Here is a 27,882-nt window from a genome sequence, read left to right as displayed (position 1 = left end):
ATGTTTTCATTACCCTCTGGACGTGGACAGCAAGATGGATTACACTTGCATTCAAAGGACAGAAAGCCCCCGGTCTAAAATATCTTGGGGGGGGGGGGGGGCGGGGGGGGGGGGGGGGGAACGAGCGCCTGGAGGCGTATCGTGTGGGCGGAGCTAAAGAATGACGATCGAGCACAAAGCGGTGACGTCCTCAAGTGTGGAGAAACCCATGGCTATCGATCTCAGCTAATACAGATAATGATCCAGAATAAGATCCGGAGGCTGAAATAAATTGAACAGGAGAAACAGCAACAGCAGGACGTCCGTCTCTATGGTATGTACTGTATTTAGTGGCCTGTCAACATTTGGGTTTACTCGCAGTTCATGAGGACATGATTGGGTTTATGGACTATTGTGTGCGACTAAACCTTAGCAGTAACAAGCAAAACGGTTTTGCACGTCAGACTAGTGTAACGTTATACATAGAACAACAATGGAGTAACCATTAGCGCATTTAAATGACGAAGCACGCAATCGTGTCGTTTACTGATGTTAACTCATGCGACGACAGCCAACAGCATAGACATTTGAAGCAGTTTTACTCACCGGCTGCTTCCAAAGCAGGACCGAACCTTTATTGCTGGGACCGCTCCGTCAAAAACACACTTCTTTGGTATGATTTGGTGATGTCCTGTGACAGCAGTGGCGTGGAAATCCACTTTGAGATGTGACTGAAGCGATGTTGTGTAGCCTCCCGTCATTTCTGCGTTCAAATCGGTTCAAATGCAGCGCTGCCTTCCCGGAATGCTGTGCTGAAGCGGTGAAGTCGCTTGATGTCACCCATAGGAATAAAGTGGAGCGTGGCACGGACTATAACGACATGAGTGTTCACAGATGACTGGATCTGCAGCTGAGCGAGTGTTTATGGGCGTGCATTTCCTCTCTCGCTCTAGTCACGCGCGCGCGCACCCTACCGGGAGAAGAGCCCGTACGGCCCATACAAGGACCCTCCGCTCTATCGACGTCAAGCCGAGCCATACTCGAAAAAAACTCTCCGAAACTTGTAAGAAACCGGAAGGAGTATTTTTTACACAGAAATACTCCATCAAACGTCCAACATTAGTTTTTGAAACTTTGTCTATGTTTAGGATGGGAATCCAAGTACTCAGTATGCATGAAACCGCATTTCACCCCCCCTTTAAACTGTGTTCCGAGGATGAACGGAGGTCTTACGGGTGTGGAACGACTTTGGGGTGAGTCAATAATGAAAGAAATTTCATTTTTGGGTGAGCTAACCCTTTAAATGCATGAAATGTCTAATATGCCACACTTCATAATAAATACTTGTTTTTTATATTTATACAACCCAAGCATGCAAACAAGCAGGCCTATAGAATTTGTGTAAACTAATTCATGAGGAAAAGCTATAAATAATAAACCAGATTCGTAGAAGATTGCTTGGAGTGATTCATTTAAACACATGTCAAGGGTTCTGCCGGTAGTGGTCGCTCGAACAACATAAACAATGACGGACATCCGAGTGAACGAGACTGAGGGAAGTTAGCGAGAGAAAAATTTGATTGAAACGCACCCAGAGATTAAGTTTGCATTTGTTTTTCTTTCTGTTAATTGTTCTCATCTTAAACAGGACAAATCACTACTCTAGAGATGGCATTTATTAAAGAGGAGAGCGAAGACTTGACGATTGAAGAAACATTTAGAGTGAAAGATGAAGAAACTGAGGAGGAGAAAACAGGTTGGTTTCATTCTCAAAGCTGAACTCGGTCATTTGTTACTTATTAAAATGTCCAGCTTTACAGAAATTAATGTTGAAATGTCCTAATTAAACGGGTTTAACACGGAGCGGGTCGCCTCGTAGATGTTGAGATCACATGACCAGACGTGATTATGACATGTTCCAACTTGTGTAGGGCTGTCACAATCAATTATTTTTGTAATCGTGTAATCAGTCAATTATTTTGGCGATTGAGTAATCTGATTTTTTTTTTGTGGTAATATAAAAACACCTAAGCAAAGTACAGAACAAAAATGCTCAAACACACTCAAGTAGTCTACACCCATGTAAATGAAGCGCATGTTAAACCTGTGGGGCATATATGTCTGTGAATTTACAACAGCATTATGCTATGGTTTTTAACTGGTTTTAATACATCACATAGCCTTAAGCCAGGTGTACACTGTGCGATTTTGCCCACGATTTGGCCGTCTGAGACAAATTTAGCAAATCCTAAAAGATTCCTCAGATCCTAGGCTAAAATCTGACGTCTTTGGTCGTTAGTTTGACATGTTCACCGGTAGCCGATTAATGAGCGCTGCGATCAAATTTTACCTCAGACGAAATTCTGGCAGTGTCAGAAGATTTGGCACACAATCCTGCAGTGGGACTTCTCCTACGACGACAGTAAAATATCTCAGTTTTTCAAGACAAACTATGACCAAAACGAGAGCTAGAGATTTCTTTGTAGCCAGCATTTCAGTCCCGCGTGTAATGCAGCTCACTGTCACCAAACGCGTCATTCATTGATGATATAAAACTCCGGGTGAGTTTCTTGCACGCGTCCGTTTTTAGCCCACCTTCACTATCGTGCAGTCTGACATTAATGTCAACTGAGATCTTACAGTGTGACATGGCGATCATGTTCGTACAGTCTGACAAGGGACATTCGCAAAGGATTTTGAAAAATCGCACAGTGTGCAGGACCCATTAGAAACAGTTTAAGAGTGCGGTTAATGGATTTTCGTCTCTGGATTGCGCCACTTCTGGTATTTTGCAATTACTCAACATGAGCAAATTGCATTTGAGGATTTTTTAAATTTTTTTAAATCAAGTACTCAAATTTAATCGAGGAATTATGACAGCCCTCAATTTGTGTAACGTTAAACCCAGAAGGCCTATCTGGTTCTGAATTAAATTTTGGCTTCACAGATAAAAGTAAGAAACTAGTGCTGGAACTCTGTTTCTGTTAACAACGGCAATTACAACAAGGCATTAATGCAGCATAAACTCTGCGGCCCTCCAGGGAGTTTGACACGCCTGGTTTAAAGACATAGTGGACCCAAAAGTGAACATTTTCCTATAATTTACTCGCGGTTAAGCCATTCTAGGTGTATACGACATTCTTCTTTCAGACAAATACATATTTAGTTATATTAAAATTGTATTGGGGGGGGGGGGGGGTTAATAAAGGTCATCTGAAGCATGAAGGTTTGTGTAAGAAAAATATCTATATTTAAAACTTTTATAAAGTAAAATATCTAGCTTCTGGGCTGGCAGACCACCTTCCATATTCAAGCGAAAGACTTACAGTACGTCCAATGTCATTGTCACACCAGTTTTTTGCTTTTTTTGCAGTTTTTGCTTTTTTGTAAGTTGAATACAGAAGGTGGTCTGGTGGAAGCTAGATATCTTACTTTATAATCTGTATAAATATGGATATTTTTCTTTTTAAAAAAACCCATCAGTTTCAATTACTTATCAATACAAAGTACATTGACAAAAAGAAAAATGTCTTCAGTCCTTAAAGCTACACTGTGATATTTTCCCCCATCTAGTGGTGAAAAAGTATATGACCCTCCAGTGAATAATAGTTTCTGTTCCTCTCAATTCTGATTTCGTTTTAACTCATACGGTGGCCAATTAGTCCAAGATTACATGGCAATCCCCCTCTTCACATTCAACACGGTGCCATCGAGTGTTAAAACGTGAAAGGCGAAGCTTTATTTATGGGTATGTCCCTCGTTGGCTAATGTACTTTCAAGATTATTAACACAATTGACAATAGGACGTCTTAGCTTTCAAATTTTGTAATTAATAAAGAAAGAAATTTAAACAATAAATAAGTTTTGGGGCTCTTTAATTTGTTGTGATCGCTGTAGTGCCTCAGTTGAAGCTGCTTGTGAACTAATAGGTCAGAACTCTGGTTCATTGATGAGAATCAATTAACATGAATGAACGCTAACATAAATGCTGTTTTAACCACAGAAAGACGTACATGCATATGTAAACCTGTAAAATACAATTTTACAGTAATGTGTTTATTTTAGATTTATTTGGTTAATTTGGTTTTAAACCAGAGCTTAAAGGAAGTGCATGTAAGATTGTGGCCAAAACTGGTACTGCAGGTGTATCCCCTCCCCCCTCCTCCCTGAGTCGAGGTTGCCAGATAAGCTGCAGGAACATTTGTAGCTGCAGCTGTGGTAATTAGAGCTGAGCTGGCAACCCGGATGCCGAAACACTTTAATTTTTTTTTATTATTATTTGATTTGATTAGATTTTTTTTCATGTCAACATCAGTTGAGAGCTGCAACAACTTTTAAATGACAATATCCTGGCTGGACTTCTATTGTCAGCGATATTTGTATTTGAAATTAACATGATTTCCTAATGTCTACTGACATATCAGGGCCATATTATGATTCATTGAAATACATTTCTTGCATACAGTTCCTTTAGATGTGAGTGAATTTTACGTTGATATTTCATGTGTATGTATGCCTTTAAGGACGCAATCATATATAGCAAGTTTGAATGTCAGGGTCCCCAGCAAGTTCTTGCAATAATCAGAACCAATGCAAGCTTCTTTTAATGTCTGACCTTGTTCAGTCAGGACTCTAGTGTATCAAACAAGCACACTCACTGAGGATTCAGTCATCCCTCCTAAAACCATGTTTACAGGAGATCCAGAGAAAAGAGGAATTCCAGTTATTGTTAAAATACACTACACATGCTCCTTGTGTTGATTTTAAGCACTTTTTGTGTGAAATCACATTTATTTTGTCCATTAAAAGTGTGCTTTCACTTTAATTGAGCGTCAGCAGCGCAGCAAAAATAGGCTCGGCAAAACCCCCGCTTGACTGCTGCTCACGCGACACTCCTGCTTGACGCTCACGTGGTGCTCCTGCTCCCAGAAATGGCCGTTAGGGAGAAGTTAGCTGTGTCACTGGCTCTTCCTGTTGTTTGTCCTGTCATTTCTCTGCAGCTTGTGATTGGATTATCAGATGATCACAAGCTGATCTCCTACACCTGTCACTTGTTCCCTCTTCCCTTTATATGCCCAGCTGTATCTACCTCTTTTTCCCAGTTGATCATATGCGTATGTCGTGTGACCGTCTCATGTTCTGTGTTCCTGTGTATGTTTTTCTGTGATTACCTGCTGACTTTTGTGTACAGGAACCTTAAGACGAGGGGTTGGTAGCAAGACTGTCTCACTTGCTGAGTCAGGGATTTGTCTTTTGGTGCTACTACCTGTTGTTCTCTGCCTGTTGGTGGTCCCCTCTTCCTGCACGCTTGCTGATATTTGTGCTGTGCGCACGGGAACCGCCATAAGAGAAAATACAGACTTTTACTGCCACACTGAGACTGCTTATGTTCTGTTCTCCAAGTTTTCTAATAAACTTTTCTCATGATCATCACAGCAATTAAGTCCTCCTATTTCTCTGAGTTCCTGACAAGCTGAGCACGGAAACGTGTCTTCCCTTGAGGAGTGGGATGTGGGAAGAGCCAAAGGCATGAAACATACTATCAGACTGAGTGACAGCTGACCATTTAGGGAACAATCCAGATGTGTTGCACCTGCAGACATTGGGTGCGTTTACATGCACACCAGTAAGCTGATAACTCAAAAAATCAGCTTATTGAAATAACCAGTTTTCCCCGTTTACATGCAAACCAGTAAACTGACAATGCAAGTAAACCGCGTTTACATGACTTTTAATAAACAGGGTTATTTCCATGTAGTGACGTCAAAAATAATAATGTCAGTATATCTGACTCTGAGTTTGTCAAATGTTACGTTGGTTGTGATTGTTACGTCGGTTGTTAAATAAAGCATGTCAGCGGGAGATTTATGGCTCATATTATCCCTCATCAGTTACAGATACAGCGTTTTGACTAAACCTCTTCTACTTCTGCGGTATGAGAAGAGAACACATCCTTACAATTTTCTGGGTCTTAAACGAGTCTGCATTTGTGATATGTCATTATTTCATGCAAAATGCTAGCTCGCTCTGTCTGGATTAGGGATGCACGATATTGGATTTTTGCCAGTATCCGATAGGCCGATATTTTTCAGCTCGTTTTGGCCGATGCTGATAAATGTTTATTTTTTCCCTTTGTTTGGAAACAACACCATTTTGAGCAAAAAATATTTTTTTTTATTCTGGTTTCAGATTTCTGAGGTATCCTTACTAAAAGGATTCTTGTTGAAGATAAATAAATGTTAATAAAGTTATTTTTATGATAAGAGTATATTAAAAGCTCTGAAAATAACAATAATAAAGTCAGTCATTTTTCACCCCAGATGCAGCTGTAACCTAAATATTGTATTTTTGGATTTAACGTTTGTGCACATGAAGTGGGGGTGGCATCACATCCATTGATGCTGTCTTTTAATTCTACAATTATTTTAGAGCTCCTTGGATTATTTTTCATCATCCATTTTGTAAAATTTTATTACAGATTAATACACTGTATATAAAAGTATTTAATTTACAAGTGTCATGCTTGTGATTTATGACATCGTTACTGATTTGTTTATTCAGAACTAGAAGTAACTTCAATTTATTTGTGTATTCTACTTTTCATTGTATTACTGTAACAACAGCGCCGCCACTACATGTATAAATATATAGCGGTCTAGCTGGAGGGCACTAGGACCTGGAGGAGCTTCTGCTGCTGTGGAGGCTGCCGCACGCGCTAGAGTGGGGAGACGCGATTGGGCTTGTTTCGGGCTAGTTTTGTTGTGAAAACGTTGCAAATCTGCTGCTGACGGTCACGTCCTTCTGTACGTGCATTCAGAAATTCAAGGCAGCATTTAAAAACAGTCAATATAAATCACTGTACATGCAATGTATTTTCTTGTTTTCACTTGAAGAATGACCGCAGTGCTGACATGGTCTTATCGCTGTAGCACTCCTTGCACACGTGAGTTATTGCAGGCGCATATCAACACGTTATCATATCGGCAAGGCATATCGGCATGATGTTTTCATATCGGCCGATGCCGATTTTTATATTTTAAGCGTTTATCGGCCGATTCCGATGTCGTGCCGATAATATCATGCATCCCTAGTCTGGATGCATTTAAATCTGCTCTAAGTTTGTGTTTTTGTCACCTATCGCGCCTACGCAGTTCAATAAGCTGACAGAAAGCAGGTTAATGCGTTTACATGCAGCCTGAAATCGAGGTAAGACGCAAAAAACTACCTGTCCCGACCGGTTTATGCTTACACCGTTTATGACCTTACTCCGATAGAAGAAAACGCGTTACCGCGTTTACATGACCATGTTCATTGTCGGTTTATTAGGCATAATCGGCGTAAGAACGTGCATGTAAACGCACCCATTTATGATGCGAGGCAGCACTTAAAAGACCTGTAGGCTGCAGGAGTCATAACAAAATCCAGGAGCCCTTATGCCTCATCAATAGTTATTGCTCAGAAAAAAATGGAACCATCCATATGTGCATAGACTACCAGACTTTGAATTCCAGAACAATTCCTGACCAATACAACACTCCCAGGATTGATGATGCTTTAGATTGTCTGTCTGGAAGTAAATGGTTCTCCATAGATCTGCTGAAATTGAGATGGCTGACGAGGACAAGGATAAAAAAAAAAAGCATTCATCTGTCCTCTGGGTTTTTACTAGTTTGAACGTATGCTTCAAGAATTACTGGAGCACCAGCCTCATTCCAGCGGCTAATGGAGAAAGCCGTTGGTGACATGCACCTCCTCCAAGTCATGGTGTACCTTGATGACATCATCGTGTTTGGGAGCACACTTGAAGAACATGAAGAGAGGCTGTTTAAAGTCCTAGACATTCTGAGAGAGTGTTGCCTGAAAGTATCGATTGACAAATGCCAGTTTCTGGTTCGGTATGTGGGACACATTGTGTCATCTGCTGGAGCATCACCAGACCCAGCCAAAATTGAAGCAGTAACACGCTGTAAAAATGTCCACCGACCTAAAATCTTTACGATCCTTCCTGGGGTTTGTGGGTATTACCGCAGATTCATAAAGGATTAATCCACCATTGTGAGGCCTTTGACAGATCCTACTAAAGATTACCACCAACATTGGGGAAAACAGGAAAATGACAGATGGCAAGAAATACTTCAAAGCATCCAAGCCATTCAATGGAGAGCGTTGGGATGACACCTGTACAGCAGCTTTCCATAAAATACCTTACTGTCTCACGCATGTCCCAGTACTCACCTTCGCCGATCCCAGCAAACTATATGTACTGCATGTAGATGCCAGTCTGACCGGACTTGGAGCTGTTCTGAATCAGGAGCTTTCTGGTGGACTGAGGCCAGGAAGCTGAGTGCATCCAAGCAACGTTACCCCATTCATCAGCTTGAGTTCTTGGTGCTAAAATGAGCAGTTGTGAACAAGTTCCATGACTATATGGGGGTGAAAACGGACAACAATCCACTTACCTATGTGTTGTCAAGTGCCAAGCTGAGTGTGACTGATCATCGTTTGTTAGCTGCATTAGCTACTTATAACAGGAATTCACAACATTGATGAGGATGTCTTGTCTCACTATCTGTGTAAATCCACTGCTCGCTCTGAATGGAAGGAAATTCAAAAGTCATGAGTAAGCGCCATCTGTTAGTTAGCAGGGACTACTGAAAGTGAGGAGTCATCATCCAGGCTTGTGGATCACTTAGGCATTTCACCTCAGAGTATTCCAGAAGCATTATCTTGTCCCACAGCTTTGGGTCTGGGTCACATGGAACAGCTGACTAATGGAGTTGAAGAAAGCTTAAGAGTAGAGCCCTTGTAGTTGGTGTAGTGAAGCGAGAAGTGGAGTCAGGAAAAATACTTACAGAGTTCTGATACTACCATTGCTCCGTTACAGCGGTAGGGACCCAAATTAAAGATCAAAAGTCAACTTCAGTACAGAGTAACCAAATGTTCCTGTGGTAGAGAAAAAATTCAACTAATCTTACCTAAGAGGTACTGGTCCAAAGTACTGCACTTCTTCCACAATGACTCATTTGTCATTTGGGAGTAGAGAAAACTACTGAACTTCTGAAAGATTGTTTCTATTGGCCTAGAATGTCTACATACAAAGAGCAGTATGTTAAGAGTTTTGGCTGTTGCATAACAAGAAATCCATTACCCAAGAAGGTTGCACCATTGAACCACATGACCAGTAGTCGGCCATTCGACTTAAGCCGAGTTCACACTGCCCAATTTTAGCCCCGATTTTGACTTGCCGACAGGTTTTGCGAAATCGCAGACAAATGCCCGAGATCATAGGCAAAACGGTGCTCATGCACTTGAGTGACAATCTCGCAGTGTGAATGATTAAAGAGAGAGTGAATGATAAGATAAGTCACAGACGCCCACGAGATATTTGGCATGCTAAATATCTGGACCTGTCTGCATTTCAAACTCCTGCTGTGGCCAAGATTCTGTGTGACAAATTCTGTTCACTATGGCTTACCCTCCCGCATCCACTCAAATAAATCATGGACGAGATTTTGAGAGTGGTATCATAAAAGATCTCATGAGTATGCTGGGATTTAGAAAATCCAGAACGTCTCCCTATTCCACAAGGGGATTCCCAGCCGGATAGGTTCAACCGGACGCTACTTTCCATGCTCCGTACCCTAAATGCCTGCAGAGAAAAACAGATGAAGCCAACATATTAATAGATTTGTACATGCCTACAACTGTTCTCAGAACAAGGCCACCAGGTACTCACCATATTATCTTCTGTTCGGAAGAGAGGCTTGTCTACTGGTGGATGTGTATTTTGGGGTTTTGCCTGGTGGAAATGGACCTGGTAGACATCAACAGTATGTGTCTGAGCCTGGAGAACCAAAGAAAGTTTCTGCACCGCTGGAGACCAGGACAAGATCTGTGGAGAGAAAACGGAGAAGATAATTAAGAGAAAGGAATGTGGCTAGGACAGGAAGTAATTTGGGGAAATATTCTGAAAGTTAAGAGGATGACCTGTGGTATTATTCCACTGATGGTTGAGAGACAGCACAGGCCAGAGTGTATCACACTGGAGGAATCTGCAGTGGAGGAGGAAAATGTTTGCCGTGGAGGTAAACTGGATAGAGCCTTTGCAAAAATGGCAGAGCCAATGTTTACTAAGGAAGACCATGGGGAACTCTCAGATCAGAGTCCAAGTGAAATGGGAGATCCCGGTTTAGAAGGGGAAGAGCCTGGCATAGCTAATTCTACCAAAAAAGTAGTAGATACTGTTCATTCCGTCCCCAAAAGAGACATAAGACCAGTAGACTGAGCTATGATAGTCTGGGCCGCCCACTAACCGACCCTTAACTCTCATTTACACTCACTTAAAGTCCCTGTAAAGGCAATTCTATAAAACAATTCTAAACACGTTATAAATGTTAGAAATGTATAGCTAAAACACATTGCAAAGACTGTGAACTGTGAAGTACTAAATTGTGGAGTAAGACTGTTAAAGGGGGGGTGAAATGCTGTTTCATGCATACTGAGCTTTTTACACTGTTAAAGACTTGGATTCCCATCCTAAACATAGACAAAGTTTCAAAAACTAATTTTGGACGTTTGATGGAGTATTTCTGTGTCAAAAATACTCCTTCCGGTTTCTCACAAGTTTCGGCGAGTTTTTTTCGAGTATGGGTCTACTTGACGTTAATAAGAGCGGAAGGTCCATGTATGGGCTGTACGGGCTCTTCTCCCGGTAGGGTGCGCGCGCGTGTGCGCGTGACTAGAGCACGCTGTAAACAGTCTCTCAGGTGCAGATCCAGTCGTCCGTGAACACTTATGTGGCGCCGCGCTTCTCTTTATTCCTATGGGTGACGTCGAGCGACTTCAACGCTTCAGCACAGCATTCCGGGAAGGCAGCGCTGCATTTGAACCGATTTGAACGCAGAAATGACGGGAAGCTTCAAAACATCGTTTCAGTTGCGTCTCAAAATGGATTTACACACCACTGCTGTCAGGACTTTACCAAATCATACCAAAGAAGTGTGTTTTTGACGGAGCAGTCCCAGCGCTAAAGCTTCGGTCCTGCTTTGGAAGCAGCCGGTGAGTTAACTTAAACTGCCTCAAATGTCTCTGCTTTTGGCTACGGACGCATGAGTAAACATCAGTAAACGACACGATCGCGTGCTTCGTCATTCAAATGCGCTAACTGTTAACGGTTACTCCATTGTTGTTCTCTGTATAACGTTACAGTATTCTGACGTGCAAAACCGTTTTGCTTGCTACTTCTAAGGTCTAGTCGCATACAATAGTCCATAAACCGAATCATGTCCTCATACACTGCGAGTAAACACACACAAATGTGGAGAGGCCATTAAATACAGTAACTTACATACCACAGAGACGGACGTCCTGATGTTGCCGTTTCTCCTGTTCAATTTATTTCTCCCTCAGATTTGATTGTGGATCATTATCTGTATTAGCTGAGATAGATGGGTTTCTCCGGTTTCTCCACGCTTGAGGACGTCACCGCTTTGCGCGCTTGTCATTCTTTAGCTCCGCCCACACGATACGCCTCCAGGCGCTCGGTTTTTTCCGGAAAGACTCGGTACAGCCTATATTTCTTTTATAAATATGATAAAACTAAAGACTTTTCGGAGATATGAAGGATGCAATATAGGTACTCAAGATTGACATGAGATTGACTGAAACTGAGTGTTTCACCCCCCCTTTAAACAGTTTTTCACCATTGCTGTGCTCCGGATTTTCTAGGCGGGGCTAAAACGGTGGCTCGATGACGCACTGGAGCCTCTGAGCCTGGTCCCGCCCCTACTGTCGATGATGTACTGGAGCCACTGAGGCTCTATGACTAGAGCACATTCGCATCAGTTTGCCTCTGAATCGCGAGTACTTATAGCCTACAGTTTGCTAGCTAGCTATCCCTTCATTACGGAAATGCGTTACCTGGATGTAGTCATTTAACAGATCAGTTTCCTTATTTAAATACCCGAAAAACGATCATATCAAGAAGAGGTAAATAAATTTTGTGAAGAGCCACTTTGATGCAGATCTGAGGATCACCACCAACAACCGCCTCTATAGTGATCATTTTACACAGGATAGTTTTATAAACTTTCGTCGGAGACAACTGGAATTCACCGATAATCCGCTGTTACTGGTGAATAGGGCTGAACCGATTATCTCCCGCCTTCATCCTCCCGTCTCGCCGACAGCAGGTGCTGACATCATCCGCAATAACATTAATGCCCACCAATGAGTGTAAGTTTCCTTGTGTGCTTGTTATAATTACAGAAGGTAATGTTAGTCCACAGTAACTAAATCCTGAAACCCTCTAACGTGATTTTGTTTTGTTTATATAAGTTACATCAATATGATTCCTTAGACAAGTGATTTCAACTATTATATCTGTAAACCTGTATATGGGCCATTCTACAGAACTGGTGCAAACTGCTGTCCTACATCAAAAAAACACATTTTAAAAGCATTTAATTATTCAAATCTTAGATGTTTACTAAGATCCTTCAATTATCTATTGAAACCCACTATAACATTTCAAATATCAGTAAGCTTTATATATATAAACTCATCATTTATTGGGTACTTTCAATTGGGAGGTGGCTGTCCCTAACCCTAACATCTAAATTTCAACTTGTGAAAATTATATTTAAACATTTTTTGTAATTTTTTTCTTTCTTGTTTTTAAACATATCTTTTTGATTGTTTTAAAAAAATGAAGTATAAAAAAATATACATTTTATATTTTAGTTTTAAATCATGAAAATGTATGTAAAAAAATGTGTCCCCCATTTTCATGTCACTACCGAAACAGTGAATGTTTTAGTCCACTGGCTGAGACTGATTTTAACCACACCCCTAATTTTTGGATCAGGAAATATTCCTGTGTCCCTCTGTCTCATATGCTACTTGGTGAAAAGATTTGTCCCATCATTTTGATGTAATTGTGTTTTAAAGTCTGAAAATCTGTGTGTAACTTTAAGGAATGTCACTACCAAACACATTTTTTCTGAGATTAAGAACACTTTTTTGGATGTTATTCCATAAAATTTCGTTTTTATATGTGTACAACTGTTCTGACCAGTAATTGCTAACCGTGTGCTGATTAGCATCTTCGAACTAGGCTCAAAATTATCTAAAATTGTCACTACCAAAACAGTCACAACCAAAACAAATCTTGAAGTTTCGGTTGTGACATCATTGTTTTGGTAGTGACAAAAGGGAACAAATAATCCTTTATTTTGAGGATTAAACTAAATTTTAGTACAGTTATGCAAATCATTAGTATTGTAGTATGTTTTAGTAGTGGTTTAGTATGCAAGTTTAAATTCTGTAACCTCATCACATTACAATTACTTAAAGGTGCAGTCCATGAAACTAGCGAAGGGTTGTTAGGTTGTTGTCAGTAATGTTAATTTATATAATTAACTTGACAAGGAGAATTACATTTCTCACTCACTCACTCACTCACTCACTCACTCACTCACTCACTCACTCACTCACTCACTCACTCACTCACTCACTCACTCACTCACACACACACACACACACACTCACTCACTCACTCACACACTCACTCACTCACACGCACTCACTCACACACTCACTCACTCACTCACTCACACACTCACACATTCACACACTCACACACACACACACACTCACTCACTCACTCACTCACTCACTCACACACTCACACACTCACTCACTCACTCACATTCCCTCACTTCAAAATTAACATGAAATATTGGAATGGAGGTTATATTTGTTCCTTAATTTACTGTAATTTTAGGCTATAGATGGAATCCATTTTATGTCATTTTTAAGTGAGACCATTTTGTACACTTAAATAATTCTGATGTCTATTGCAATGGACATTTTGTAAAAATAAAACAGTGATTCTGAAACAATCTACATTGTAAGATGTTTTTAGGTAGAACAATCTGTGCATACCTCATCTCACTTGCACCTCAAGACCCAAAGTATAGAATAGCTCTAGGTGATCTTATCAGATATTTACTGTCAGATGTGTCTGCTATATGTGCTGACTGCATATGTGCAACATAGTTAGTTATTTGTATTAACATAAAATGTTGACAGTCTGAATAAGCTATGACAATTTAAGTATTGTGGTCACTACCAAAACAGTACTGTCACTACCGAAAATGAGCAGTCACTACCGAAACGTGGGATGTTTTGTCAAAAATAACATATATTAAATTATTAAATAATATGTTATGACAGTGTTGGTTTAATGCATATGTGAACTAATGAATCCTTATGTTTAGAATCAGTATGATAAACTTTATGCCTTCTACATAAAAAGATTGGATTCAAAATACAACAAATCTCATAAATTACACTTTAAATATTCTTAAAATTGTAATTATTATTGATTTAACCTGTAAAAATATTTTTTAAAAATAGAAACAAAATATTTTTAGTAGGTAGATGCAAAAAAATCGTAATAGGTCATTATAAGCCTTCTTAATAAATGATATATTATTGTGTTTCGGTAGTGACAAATTTGGGGAGAAGGAAAATATTTCATCATTTTCTGAAAATACAATATGAGAATTAACTGCACAATTACTATAAATGTGTACCTTGGATATTATACAATTTGCATACATGCAAAATTTGTGGGGAAAAAATAAAAATTTTCAAGATGTTTCCACCTCTGACTTTGCACCAATTCTGTAGAATGGCCCATATATTATATCTGTAATATATATTTTTTAGTTTAATATGTGACTATAAAGTGGCAAAATACACTTTATTCTATGTTATTTATTGCTAGCCTAACAGTATTTGGCTACGTTTATGCTAGCTAACGTTACATAACTAGCACGGACCATTCTGTTGCAGATCGAGGGGGATAATGTTGGTTATCAAATATGTCAATGTCCTCTAAGTTTGTTTCTGGCTCTGGAGGTTCAAACGTGAATGGCTTTGTAAACCCAATTAATAAGCTGCTTGGAGCATCCATTCCGGCTGTAGCGGTGACATTTGAGTGAGGCGGAGGTAGCTTTCAAATAAAAAATATTGATAAGGAGAACAAAACTTACCTTTAGTAACATTATAAAAAGGCAAAATAAAAGATTTAAAGACACAGCAAAATAGAACAAACTAAGCTTTATTTTTAAACAAGATCTGCACCTGCAAAAACTTAAATGTCCATTATAAACAAAAATGTTTAATCGAAAGCAAATAATGTCTGATTATATAATGATCGAAAGCAGAGATGTATGGAGTTAAGTCTGCAGCCAACACTGATTTAGAAACACTTTTTAATTAGGTTTAACTCTTTATTTTTTACATTTACTATATTTAATTAGCAATGAAAGCTCTTTACATTAAATTAGTTTAGTTAATAAAATAATAAAATAAAGATTAAATTAAGATGCTAACTATATATTTATATATAGCATTGCTTGTTCCACCACCACCACAAAAAAATAAAAATAATAATAACAATAATAATAATAATATATATATATATATATATATATATATATATATATATATATATATATATATATATATATATATATATATATAATTATTATTATTAGGCCTCATTGAATACTTCAAGCATACGTTTATTATTAGTAAAATCATACTTATTCAATTATACAGCATGAAGACTAGACATGGGTCACAGCTGTTTTTCAAAGAACTACTTCATTTCTCTTAAGCCTAAGCTTAAAAATTCAGAAAAAGCAGTGATTTCTCTCATTTTGGGAATATAAATAAAGGGAGTTTTTACACTGGCAGTTTAGTTCAGAAATGGGCACAGTTTGTATGAAAAAAAAAAATCGCAACATCGCAAAATCATGGAGGGACTGGTTAATGGTATACATTTTGGAGATTTCAAGTACTGTATTTTCCGGACTATAAGTCGCACTTTTTTCATAATTTGGCTGGTCCTGCAACTTGTAGTCAGGTGCGACTTATATATCAAATTTAATTCATACTGACTGACAAGAATAAACATATAGCCGCCAGAGGGCGCTCTATGCTGCTCTTGTAGCCTAACCCTAAAAAAAAAAAAAAAAACTGAAAACAGAAAAAAAAAACTCTTAACTGAAATATTAACTTAAAGACAACAACTTAGAAAGACTGACCACAAACAAAATGCCCCCATAAAGAAAAACTTATTCTGCAAAATACAAACTGCATGTTGTACAATTAGAGTAGAACAATTCACACTGCTACAGCGTAGTCTTGCGCGGCTGAGCTTCTCCCGGCAGAGAGTTCTAGCATCTGTGGACTCGTTCCTTCAGCTTTGGCCATCTTGCTTACAGTCCGCGATTAGCTTTCCTTGTTTTCTTCATTACAGTTATGTATGTTTCTTTCCTTTTCATGACACATTTTTTGACTGATGTGACTTATACTCCGGAGCGACTTATAGTCCGGAAAATACAGTATGTAAAGTCCCATTAAACATTCAAACAATGACAGTGATGCATGTAGATACTCCATTCATGCTGTGTTTTGAGTAGAGCAAACTGCTGCAAATGAAACTTAAATGATGGTCAGCATCTCATCCTAATGCTTAACACACCGTTGTCTTCATTAAAAAATATTATATTACTATATTATATTTTTTATTGCTTATGCTGATCTCATTGTGGCCTTTGATCTTGAAATTAGCTGAAATTGTGTGTTCATTGCATTTTACCTTAAAATCAACATGTTAATGATTTCTCTCATCCACCCGTGACCCACCCACAATTTTTTTTATGTTATTTGTTTTATTACTTGACCCGCCCAAATATAACCACGATTCATGCATCACTAGTGCACAAACATTAGGATCAGTAAGTAGTGAAAACATACACTGCAAACCGTGGATACACACACCCAGAAAAGTGGGCATCCATTTTTGCTGTGGTGCCTGTGAGTGATTGGGGGTCAGGGGCCTTACTCAAGGGCACCTCAGTCATTTCTAGCCAGTTTTGAGGAGCGTCAGGTTACCATTCTGTACCAGTCAGTTCTGGGTATTTCGATGCTCTTTGCATGTTTAACATTTCATGAAATTCAGCACAATCATAGGGTTGTTGGCCATTAGTTGTAGGAAAAAGGTAAATCATGGACGTTAAGCAGGTGGCTTTGTAGTGCCCCCCTTTTGACTGAAGTACTGAAATTTAACCCATGGGCGTAGATTACGCGGGGGACGGGGGGGACGTGTCCCCCTCACTTTTAAGAAAATGTATTTTCGTCCCCCGCACTTTTACAGGGTCTCCCCGATTCTAGTCGAACCGCTCCGAGCGGGATTCGATCCCGCGTTACCCTGCATGGCGGCGGGCAAATTAACAGGGACGCTAAAGACAGCTTTCTCTACCTCGGTTTATTGCGCGCGTATTGACTTCAAGGGCAAGTGTATTTATACATAGAATGTGATGTGAATACATGTGAATACAATGTGAATACATTAAGATTTAAAATCAGAGACAAAAAATAAGCTATGCATGACCTGTCATTTTATTTATATCTAAATATGAGGAGGGCGCTCCAAAGAAAGTCCAAAAGTGGATTCGTAGAAACTTACTGTCACGCTGGAGCTGCAGCTGAAGGAAAACAATCGTTATCAGCTGAAACGTGACGAAGACAATTAGACGATTGCGACAATATATTATTTATGTGTGTTTTTCAAGCCATCTCAATGTAGCTTATTTATTGACAATAAAGTAGCCTATATCATATGAATAATGCAGTTTTTTTAATGTTTAGTAGCCTATCTTCTGCTCACCAAAGCTGCATTTATATAATCAAAAATCAAGTAATATTGTGAAATATTATTACAAGTTAAAACAGCTTTTTTCCTATGTGATCAAAGCTAAATTTATCATTACTCCAATCTTCAGTGTCACATGATCCTTCACTAATCATTCTCATATGATGATTTTATAATCAAGAAACATTTAGGATTATTATCTGTGTTGAAAACAGTTGTGCTGCTTAAAAATGTTGTGGAAACCATGATACATTTTATTTTTCAGGATTCTTTGGTGAATTGAAAGTTCAATGGACAACATTTATTTGCATTTATTAAATAAATTATTATCTTTTGTAATATTAAAAATATTACTTGTGATCAATTGAATGCATGTCTGATCAATAAAAGTATTAATTTCTCTCTTTTTTAATTTTACCACAAATGTTTAGATGGTTTCCACAAAATTTAAGCATCACCATGAGCAGCACAACTGATAATAATCATAAATGTGTGTTGATCATCAGATCCTCATGAGAATGATTAGTAAAGGATCGTGTGACACTGAAGACTGGAGTAATGATGATAAATTCAGCTTTGATCAAAGGAATAAATTGCACTTTACTATATATTCACATAAGGAGAACAGCTGGTTTACATCAGAATTTTATTTTTATTTTTTACATTGCATAAAATCTATGGAGACTTAATGCACAAGTGTTTGTAGTATATAAACCAATCATAAAATTGGCATTTAAAAAAAGGGAAATATTATTGATATTATTGGTTATTGTTCAGCAGTGTTTGATATCTTACCAAATTAAAAGCAAGAGATGCGATAAATTATATCGGTCAAAAAACAAAAACAAAACAAAAAAAGGTATTACGACATTTCTGTCCCCCTCACTGCTGAAAAGATGGCTACGCCCCTGATTTAACCTATAGCAGGGACGGTACTTTCAGACCTGGATGGATACTGTCTACTGTGTTTAATTCCGTCCCTAATCAAACACATCTGCCTGTAATTTTCAAGCTACCATAGAGACATTGGTTAGACTGTTCAGGTGTGTTTGATTAGGGATTGAGCTAGACCAGGGACTTCCAAACTCCTGGAACTCTGGTCCTGAAGTGCCACTGCCCTGCATAGTCTAGATCAGGGTTGTCCAATCCTGCTCCTAGAGGCCGACTGTCCTGTAGAGTTTAGCTTCAATTTGCCTCAACACACCTGTCTGAAAGTTTCTAGTATGCCCAGTAAGATCTAGATTAGATGGTTCAGCTATGTTTAATTGAGGTTGGAACTGAACTTTGCTGGACAGTGGCCCTCAAGGAGCAGGATTAGACACCCCTGATCTAGACTATTCATGGCAGTGGCACTCTAGGACCAGAGTTGCCCAACCCTGTCCTAAAATCACCAAACCTTGTATGTATATTGTTATCCTCAAGCCAGACAACTTTCAAAATCACGTGGATGTGGCTATTGTGGTTTCAGGGTCATATCGCAACCAGTTGGCCTTGTTTATTTACCCACTTAAATGCATCTGCCTACCATGTGACGATGGTGCTGTAGTGCTTGAGCCTTTTATTGCTGCTTGCAGTTATATTGATGGTTTTGATGTTTCAGATGTCTTAATCTTTTGATGTCTGTTGCTTTGTGCCATTTTTGTTCTTTTTTGCCTTAGACCTGATAGCGCTTAAAGAGGAGACTCAAGATCTGGATGAAACAGAAGAGAAAGATCAGAATGAGAAAGATGATTTCACAACAGGAGAAAAATCATTTAGTTGCTCACAGACTGAAAAGACTTCACCTGAAAGAGCTCAGAAGACAGCGAATAGAAGTAAGTTCACGTGCCACCAGTGTGGAAGAAGTTTCACTCAAAAAGGAAGTCTTAAAATTCACATGAGAATTCACACCGGAGAGAAGCCTTACACATGTCAACAGTGTGGAAAGAGTTTCACACAGAAAGGAACCTATTTAACTCACATGTTAATTCACACTGGAGAGAGCCCTTACACCTGCAAAGTGTGTGGAAAAACCTTGAATCAAAAAGGAAATCTTAAGACTCACATGAGAATTCATACAGGAGAGAAGCCTTTCACATGTGATCAGTGTGGAAAATGCTTCACACGTAAAGAGAGCCTTAGTAAACACGCGAGGATTCATGTAAAAGACAGATGCTGTTTATGTTATCAGTGTGGAATGACTTTCACAGACAAGAAACACCTTAAGGCACATGTAACAACACACACTGGAGAGAAGTGCATGTGCCATCACTGTGGAATGAGTTGCACAAATAACACAAACCTTAAAGTCCACATGAGAGTTCACACTGGAGAGAAGCCATTCAACTGCCAACAGTGTGGAAAGAGCTACTCACGAAAAGAAAGTCTTAAGACTCACATGAGAAGTCACACTGGAGAGAAGCCGTACTCCTGCAAACTGTGTGGAAAGAGATTTACACATAAAGGAACTTGTTATAGCCACATGAAAGTTCACACTGGAGGGAAGCGTTTCACGTATCTTTAGTGTGAGTGGAGATTCATGCGTCAAATAGAGTTGAAAAGTCATTTGCAATCAGATTTTTTTTTTCAAGTACCGTATTTCCTCAAATAGAAGCCTGTAGACAATTAAACGCCGGACCTCTGATTGTGGCTGGGGGTGTGGTCAGCACGAACAAATAAAGGCCGGGGGAAAATGAGTGGATAATCTCCTAAATGCCGTTAATTTAATGCGAAACCATCCTGATGCCACGCGGCCCGATGCGAGTCATGCCAGTGCGACACACACTAATCCTGGTCTCTTATAGTTAACCTAAAAACTTTACAGGGATTGCTTTGTAAATCAAATTGAGAATATAACGGATGCATGTGCCATTTTAATAGGCTACTGTAGTCTATGAGAGATGCGATGTCTGTGAAAATGCCGTGTCATGCAGGCTACAAATATCGATCTTCAGGGAGTCAGCCCATTGACTTACCAGTATGTCCTGAATGTCCAGTATGTGACTACTGAACTAGGGAGCTGATTAAGACACACCTGATATTAGCCTCTCGTCTCTTTTATGTCTTAAGGGTGTCGCACCCAAGCCTCGAAGCTCAGCGCCGCGTCTCAAGCCTTGTTTATACTTTCGCCTGTCTCCACTGCGCGAGCCTACGCTGACTGCTCTCGTTCCTCCCCAAACGGACGAGGCATTTATACTTGACATGCTCGCCGTTGTGCTATTTATTGAAACGACAGAGAGCGATTCGGAGTAATTGTTCTATAAACCAACGCATCGAGAAGAAGTGGGCTAACGTGCACAGGTGATATGTATTTTAGTACATTTCACCAAAAACCACACTACAAAAGAATCGTGTAAAACCCAGTAAACCTTGGCTTGATATTATTTGAGGCTTGAGACTTGTGACATCAGAACAAAATATGCACTAAATTAACAATGTCTTAAATATTTCCTAATTGCACTAAACTTTAATGTCGTGTTTTATTTATTTGTTTGCTTAAACATGGATCTTTATTTAAAATGGCTTATGTCTGCTTTTGTAGGCTCATTCAGTAAATATAAGCACCTAATTTGTATGTGCAAACTGGGGGCCGAACTCGTTCATGTTCGGATGCGGAGCTGCGCGCAGTTACAAAAAATGTGTATTATTTTTTTGTATGGTGATATTTTTGCAAATGTTTCTTTAAAAAAAAATCAATGATATTTGTCCACTGGAACAATCACTTTAAATTGAAAACGGTTTACATAAAGCAATTATTTTTCAAACAGATGGAATTAGAAATACAGGCCTGCCCCCAATAAAAGCCTGCTTCAAATAAAAGCCGGTTCCAAAGTCCAGGTAAATAAAGGCCCCGGTCTTTATTTGAGGAATTACGGTATGTTTTATAAACCTGCCTTAAAAAAACAAACTAAAAAAACTGGTGTGCATCTTGAGACAAAACAATCGCACAGACTTACTCTTGATATACACTACTGGCCAAAAGTTTTAGAACGGTAAGATTTTTAAATGTTTTTAAAGAAGTCTCTTCTACACATCAAGCTGCATTTATGTTATTAGAAATACAAATAAAGTTGTAATATTGTGAAATATTATTAAAATGTAAAACAACTGTTTTCTATTTGAATATATTTTAAAATGTCATTTATTCCATTGATGCAAAGCTGAATTTTGAGCATCCTTACACCAGTCTTCAGTGTCATATGATCCTTCAAAAAATCATTCTCATATGACGATTTACTGCTCGAGAAACATTTATGATTATCAATGTTGAAACAGATGTGTAATTTTTTTTAGGATTCTTTGATGAATATAAAGTTCAAAAGAATAGTATCTGAAATAAAAAGCTTTTGTAACATTGTACTACTATTTAAATGTTTTGGGTTGGTAAGAATTTATTAATTCATTTATTATTAATTTATTAATTATCAAAGCACTGTACGGGTGGTCATCCAGAACAACCTAGCAACCACCCAGAATATCCAAGCAAATGCATAGCAACACAAAAACACAGAATATCTATCTATTCTGACCCAACTTTTGAAACTATTTTACATTTTAAGACACTAATTTAACTTGGCTTTAAAACATAAAGTACGCCATAAAGTGCGTATCATATGCACGTGAAAAAACACGTATCATATGCATGTGAAAAACCGCGTACCATATGCATGCCAAAACTCATTTTGGTGTACAAATTCCACACAATTGCATACTCGTACTATTTATACACATTGTCGTGAGATCGGGCTCATATAATTAAAGTCTAACGTTGCAGATTTCAACCTGCTTTGTATTGTTACAATGTTAATAGTATATGTATCTGGCAGCTCCAGGGCCCATGGACAGATGGATTGAAAGAGTATTAACAAAACCGTTATTGTTAGGGTAAGTTTAACACTGAAAACTCTATTGTACCTCTTGTCTACTCTTTAAGGAAATCTAGTAGAGAGAAATAAAGATGTATTAGAAAGAGCTCTAATAAGAAGGGAAAGAGATTCCCTTGCCATGGGATGATAGGATGGTTACAGGATGAGACGCAGGAGACAGCAGCGGAGTCCGGAGGAAAAGTACAAGAGATAATGAGATAGGGTATATAAAGGCAGAGTCCAGTCTGGATGATCTAATTTGGAGAGTTCACTTGTTTAAATATCTGTGACCAGTACATGGACATTAGATGCAGCTTTGACCATCTGAAGAGCTTCTCTGGCACCAGAACCACTGCTGATGTTGTCTTAAGTAAAGAACTCTTTGATATTTGTACTTTATTTAATACATTTAGACAATATTTGTAGAATACTTGTACTGCTAGGGTGATTCATTGTAATCAATAAATACACTTTTTTATAACAAAAGTTTCTTCCTGGGGCATTGATTTAAGTCAACGAGCAAGAACAAACTGTTTAAATTGTTGAATTCTGTTTGAATTGTAATTTCACAATCCTTTTACTTGTGTTTGTATGAATCAGTTTAGTACGAATCTTTAAAAAAAAAAAAAATTCAGGAAAACCCTTTAATACAGAGGTCACCAACCCTGCTCCTGGGGAGCCAATCTCCTGCAGAGTTAAGGCTGCAACATACCCCGCAAGAACAGAGAAAAAAGTTCTCGCTCCCAGGGCTGCGAGAACAAAATGACGTCAGTTTGTTCTCGCAGCCCTGGTTTGGGAGTTCTTGCAGCTTGTTCTCTAGAACTCGCAGAACTTTTTTCTTGCAGGTGTCCGAGAACTATTGTGTGATTGGTCAGACATTTAAAGTGGGCGTGGTTAATGCGGAGAAACGCAGATGACCTACACCTGCTTTTCTCGTGAAGTATGAATGTACTGGCCATAACAAACTTTGTTCTTGTTCTTGCCACCTCGAGAAAACGAACAAATTTCTTTGTTCTTGCAGAGTATGTTCCAAGCTTAAAGCCTCAACCCTAATTAAAGGCGGGTGAAGCTAATCAACCTCTTCGGGATCACTTGCTGAAAATACACAGGCCAACTTTGCAGGACAGTGGGTCCCCAGGAGCAGGGTTGAAGACCTCTGCTTTAATACAATACAATACAATAAAAAATAAATATAAAAAACATTCTTTATTTGTGTATAATTTATGGTCAGGACATTTATTGAACTGGCTGATTTAAATACATAATTGTGAACTGCAGAGCTTTCTGTGGAGCAGGTGTGAATTGTTTCCACATTTAGATAATGGGTAATAAAACACTCTGTCTGTCAGTTCTTTATTAGATCATTCATGCTTTCTTTTTAACTTGTTCATCACGTTTGTTACTTTATATTTGAATACAAGGATTATCTGGTAAAAATAGTAAGACATACAGTACATTTCTATGTACTTCTGTAATAGTAGACAGCAGAGCGTGAGCAGGACTTTTATTTTGGTCTGGATGTATGACGTTATAAAGCTACGCCCACACATTGCAAACTGCATGCTTAGTTCTGCATTAATATCAAGAGGAGATACAAAACCCAGTACATATAATACAAGTAACCTGATAAAACTTCTTAAATTAAAACACAAAAAAGGAGCACAGAAAATTTTCCGCTAGCAGTAGTAGCACATTCGGCAACAAACACTGCAGCAAACCCTTGCAGGACGAGAGAAAAAGTCAAGAGATAACCCAAGAGAGTTATGTGTTAAATGTTATATTATAAACATTTGTTCTGTAATATTTCTGTAGCACTTTTTGAAAGGCGGGTTTAAAAAGTTGTTTTTTTATTGTTTTTTATGACAATGGTAATTATAAAATTTGGCTTCATAGTCTACTAGACGTAATATGCGGGTTGGTAACAGTACTCAGAAGCTAAATTGTTAACTGTCTTTATTGAATAAACTAATAATGAGCAGAAAATGTAGACAATTGGTCACCAAGGCTCAAGACATATCCACTTCATTTCTCCACCGTGTGCCTTAGTGCTTTACACTGTTATTGTTGCCTACAGCTATATTGTTGTTTTTTATGCTTTAAATGTTTTGATGTCTTGCTTTGTGCCATTAAACTAAAGCTAACATATATTTGTCTTTATTTGCCGTAGACCTGATGGCCCTAAAAGAGGAGAGTCAAGATCTGGATGAAACAGAAGAGAAAGATCAGTATGAGAAACAACATGATTTCATAACTAAAAAAAAACGTTTTAGTTGCTCACAGACTAAAAAGACTTCCTCACAAAAAAGAGTTAAAAAGACAGAAACTAGAAGTTGTATAATCTGTGAACTGTGTGGGAAGAGTTTACAAAGAATTGCAAACCTTAAAGTCCACATGAGAATTCACACTGGAGAGAAACCGTTCAACTGCCAACATTGTGGAAAGAGTTTCACTCGAAAAGGTACTCTTAAAGACCACATGAGACTTCACACTGGAGAGAAACCATTCATATGTAATCAGTGTGGAAAGAGTTTCACACAAAAAGGATCCCTTTATGCTCACATGAGTGTTCATACTGTAAACGGAGCTTACACCTGCAAAGTGTGTGGAAAAACTTTGAAGCGAAAAGGAAATCTTAAGGCTCACATGAGTGTTCACACTGGAGAGAAGCCTTTCTTATGTGGTCAGTGTGAAAAATGTTTTGCACGTAAAGAGAGCCTCACTCAGCACATGATGATGATTCACTTAAACGCAAACTTTATATGTCATCAGTGTCGAATGAGTTTCACAGACAGGAAACACCTTAAGACACACGTAAAAACACACATCGGACAGAAGCCTTTTATGTGCCATCACTGTGGAAAAAGTTGCTCAAACAAAGGAAACCTCAAGGCTCACATGAGAGTTCACACTGGAGAGAAGCCGTTCAACTGCCAACAGTGTGGAAATAGCTTTTCACGAAAAGAAAGTCTTAAGAGTCACTTGAGACTTCACACTGGAGAGAAGCCGTACTCCTGCCCTCAGTGTGGAAAGAATTTCACAAATAAAAGTACCTGTTATAACCACATGAGAACTCACCAGAAAGAGGCTTTTCACTTATCTTTAGTGTGAGAAGACTTTCACACAGACATTTTTAGACAGACATGTTTTCAAGTCCCTGTGGTCCAAGTCAGGTCAAGTCTTTGGAGTGGAAGTCAAGTCTTTTTTTCTATTTTTAGCAACAACAACAAAAAAATCAGCTAGTTGTTATGCTTAACAGTGTATTGAACTATCAAAACAGATTACTATTATTTTTAAATTCCAATGCTGGATAATGTAGTCTTCCAGTGAGCACCGGCGGTTACAAAACCTGTGTATAGACGCATTACAGTAGTGAAACGTCAGAAGAAATAGGGTTTAACTTACATGGCAGTGTACAAAGTATCCCATATTGATGCATTTGTAACCAGTGGGATCTTCAGTTTTGATTGTTAATAAAGAAGCTAAGGGGGTTTCCAACACATTTTATCTGGTTGTTGTCTTCTTGTTTTTGTTTTGGTTATGTATTCAGCTCCCACATCTATTGAACCCTTTTTTTGTGTTTTATCAAGGGTTGTTTTGCCCTGCATAAAACAAAACTTTTTACCTCTCACCTGTTAGAATTTGTTTTCAGGCAGATGCAAAGATACTTAATAGTGTCTAGAAATGAGCAGGAAAAGTAAATATATATTGGGGAAAAAAACAACCTTGGAGAGTGATTTCTCTATCCATACAATGTTCTCACCTTTTACCCCTCACTAGGGTGACCACCAAGCGGCAACCTCCCGCGATCTCTCTTGAAGCCAATACGGAAGTAATGTAAACTGCAATTCCTCAACTGGCCACTAGGGACAGGCTCCAGAAGGGAGCAGAAGCTCATAGAGCCCCATGTTAAAATTCTCAACTTTAAAGCAGAAAAAAACATGTTTACAGCCTGGTACAAATTGTGGTTTTGGCTTATAAGGCTAATTTTGATCTTCATGACAACTCTGAGGGGGGTGAATTTTTTTATAACTCATTCGTTTCCGTTATATAAAGCCTTAAGGTTCTGCATAATTAATGGCGTGGTTACAAGTGGATAGCCATTTATCCGCCGTCTATAGTTATTGCGTCACCTCAGCTCCGCGCACATCCCGCCTTTTTGCCCATTTTCTGTTATCCGGGAGTGACACGCGTTGACTCGCTCACAAGATGGCAACGCCCAGCTCGCCCATACTTTAAGCTTCAGAACGGCTTATCAGAATCCTATGGGTGACGTCATGGACACTACGTCCATATTTTTTTACAGTCTATGGTGACCACCTGCTAATTAGCCCAAGGGGGGACAAAGGGTATGTTTCTGAGGGACAATGTGGGACACTGCCTGGCCCACCCCACGGGTGCCCCACCCCACGGGCAGACGGGCAGATAGAGGTTTACCCATTTCTAGCACATAGCACCTTACATGGTATATTAATAATGCCCTATTCCCCTAAACATGTGTAGGCTAATTGCTGATGTATGCTCATGAATATAGGCCAACCAATGTGTATTTTTAACATAATATTTTGAACATTCAATGAACTGACAGATGCACTTCCACTTATGATTTACTTCAGCTAATTTACTTTACTTATTTTTCATTACAATTTATTCACTTTAAATCAATAATATAAAATTATGGGATTAACAGAAATTGTAGTCGCTCAACACCACAGGAACAGTAAAAAAAAAAAATGTTTTAAGTTAAACTAAAAGTAAAGTTAACTCCAGTTCACAGAACGAGAAGGAGAGAAAGAATGGTGAACTTCCATGTTAGTAAAGTCTGCACTGCAAAAATAAAAGCATTCTTACTTAGTATTTTTGTCTTGTTTCAAGTCTAAATATCAAAAAATTCTTACATTAAGAAACATGTAATAGACATTTAAAAAAAAAATTGTCTTGTTTTGGGAAAAAATAGCTCAAAATTAAGCCAAACAATATGCCAATCGGGTAAGAAAATTATTCTTGTATTCTTTTTGAATTAAGATTATTTTTCTTACCCCATTGGCAGATTATATGTCTTATTTTAAGCAAAAACTCTCTTAGTTTTGAGTTATTTGTTCCCAAAACAAGACAATTACTTTTGCTTGATATTTTTTTATTTATATTTTGGCAAGAAACAAGACAAACATACTAAGAAAGAAAAGCATTTTTTGCAGTGTGAGTCTGTGTCGTTTGACATCGTATTTTACTCTCCATGTCCGATCGAGAAAGACGTTTTGCAAAGGTCACAAAAAGCTCTCTTTTTTGAACACCTTTCAGTCACAAATATTAATTTTTCCAGTATTTCTT

The 27,882-nt window shown here is 38.5% G+C and overlaps 1 protein-coding gene across 4 annotated transcripts; it reads left to right on the top strand.

Moving 5' to 3' along the window:
* Positions 1 to 154: 154 nt before the first annotated feature.
* Positions 155 to 26,044, top strand: LOC137075055 (gastrula zinc finger protein XlCGF57.1-like). 4 transcript variants are annotated; one of them, XM_067443231.1, is made up of 4 exons: positions 155 to 1,232; positions 1,628 to 1,735; positions 19,369 to 19,524; positions 24,722 to 26,044. In XM_067443231.1, exons 1-4 carry the CDS (start codon positions 1,154 to 1,156, stop codon positions 25,660 to 25,662), a joined length of 1,284 nt encoding a protein of 427 aa, XP_067299332.1. In that variant the 5' UTR covers positions 155 to 1,153; the 3' UTR covers positions 25,663 to 26,044. The 4 variants fall into 4 exon arrangements, with proteins under 4 accessions (XP_067299332.1, XP_067299334.1, XP_067299333.1 ...); XM_067443233.1 differs by having other exon boundaries at positions 19,369 to 20,214; positions 24,722 to 24,853; XM_067443232.1 differs by lacking the exon at positions 155 to 1,232 and having other exon boundaries at positions 1,243 to 1,735.
* Positions 26,045 to 27,882: the final 1,838 nt, after the last annotated feature.

This window comes from Pseudorasbora parva, chromosome 5, assembly GCF_024679245.1.
Source record: "Pseudorasbora parva isolate DD20220531a chromosome 5, ASM2467924v1, whole genome shotgun sequence".
Taxonomy (NCBI): domain Eukaryota; kingdom Metazoa; phylum Chordata; class Actinopteri; order Cypriniformes; family Gobionidae; genus Pseudorasbora; species Pseudorasbora parva.
Note: the sequence above shows the minus strand (reverse complement) of the source record. Positions and strands in the feature narration are given on the sequence as shown.

Coding starts and splice junctions, on each gene's coding strand:
- LOC137075055 (XM_067443231.1), top strand. CDS start 1,154: ATGAAACCGCATTTCACCCCCCCTTTAAACTGTGTTCCGAGGATGAAC. Junction 1,233..1,627: donor GGGTGTGGAACGACTTTGGG/GTGAGTCAATAA, acceptor CATCTTAAACAG/GACAAATCACTACTCTAGAG. Junction 1,736..19,368: donor AACTGAGGAGGAGAAAACAG/GTTGGTTTCATT, acceptor TTTTTGCCTTAG/ACCTGATAGCGCTTAAAGAG.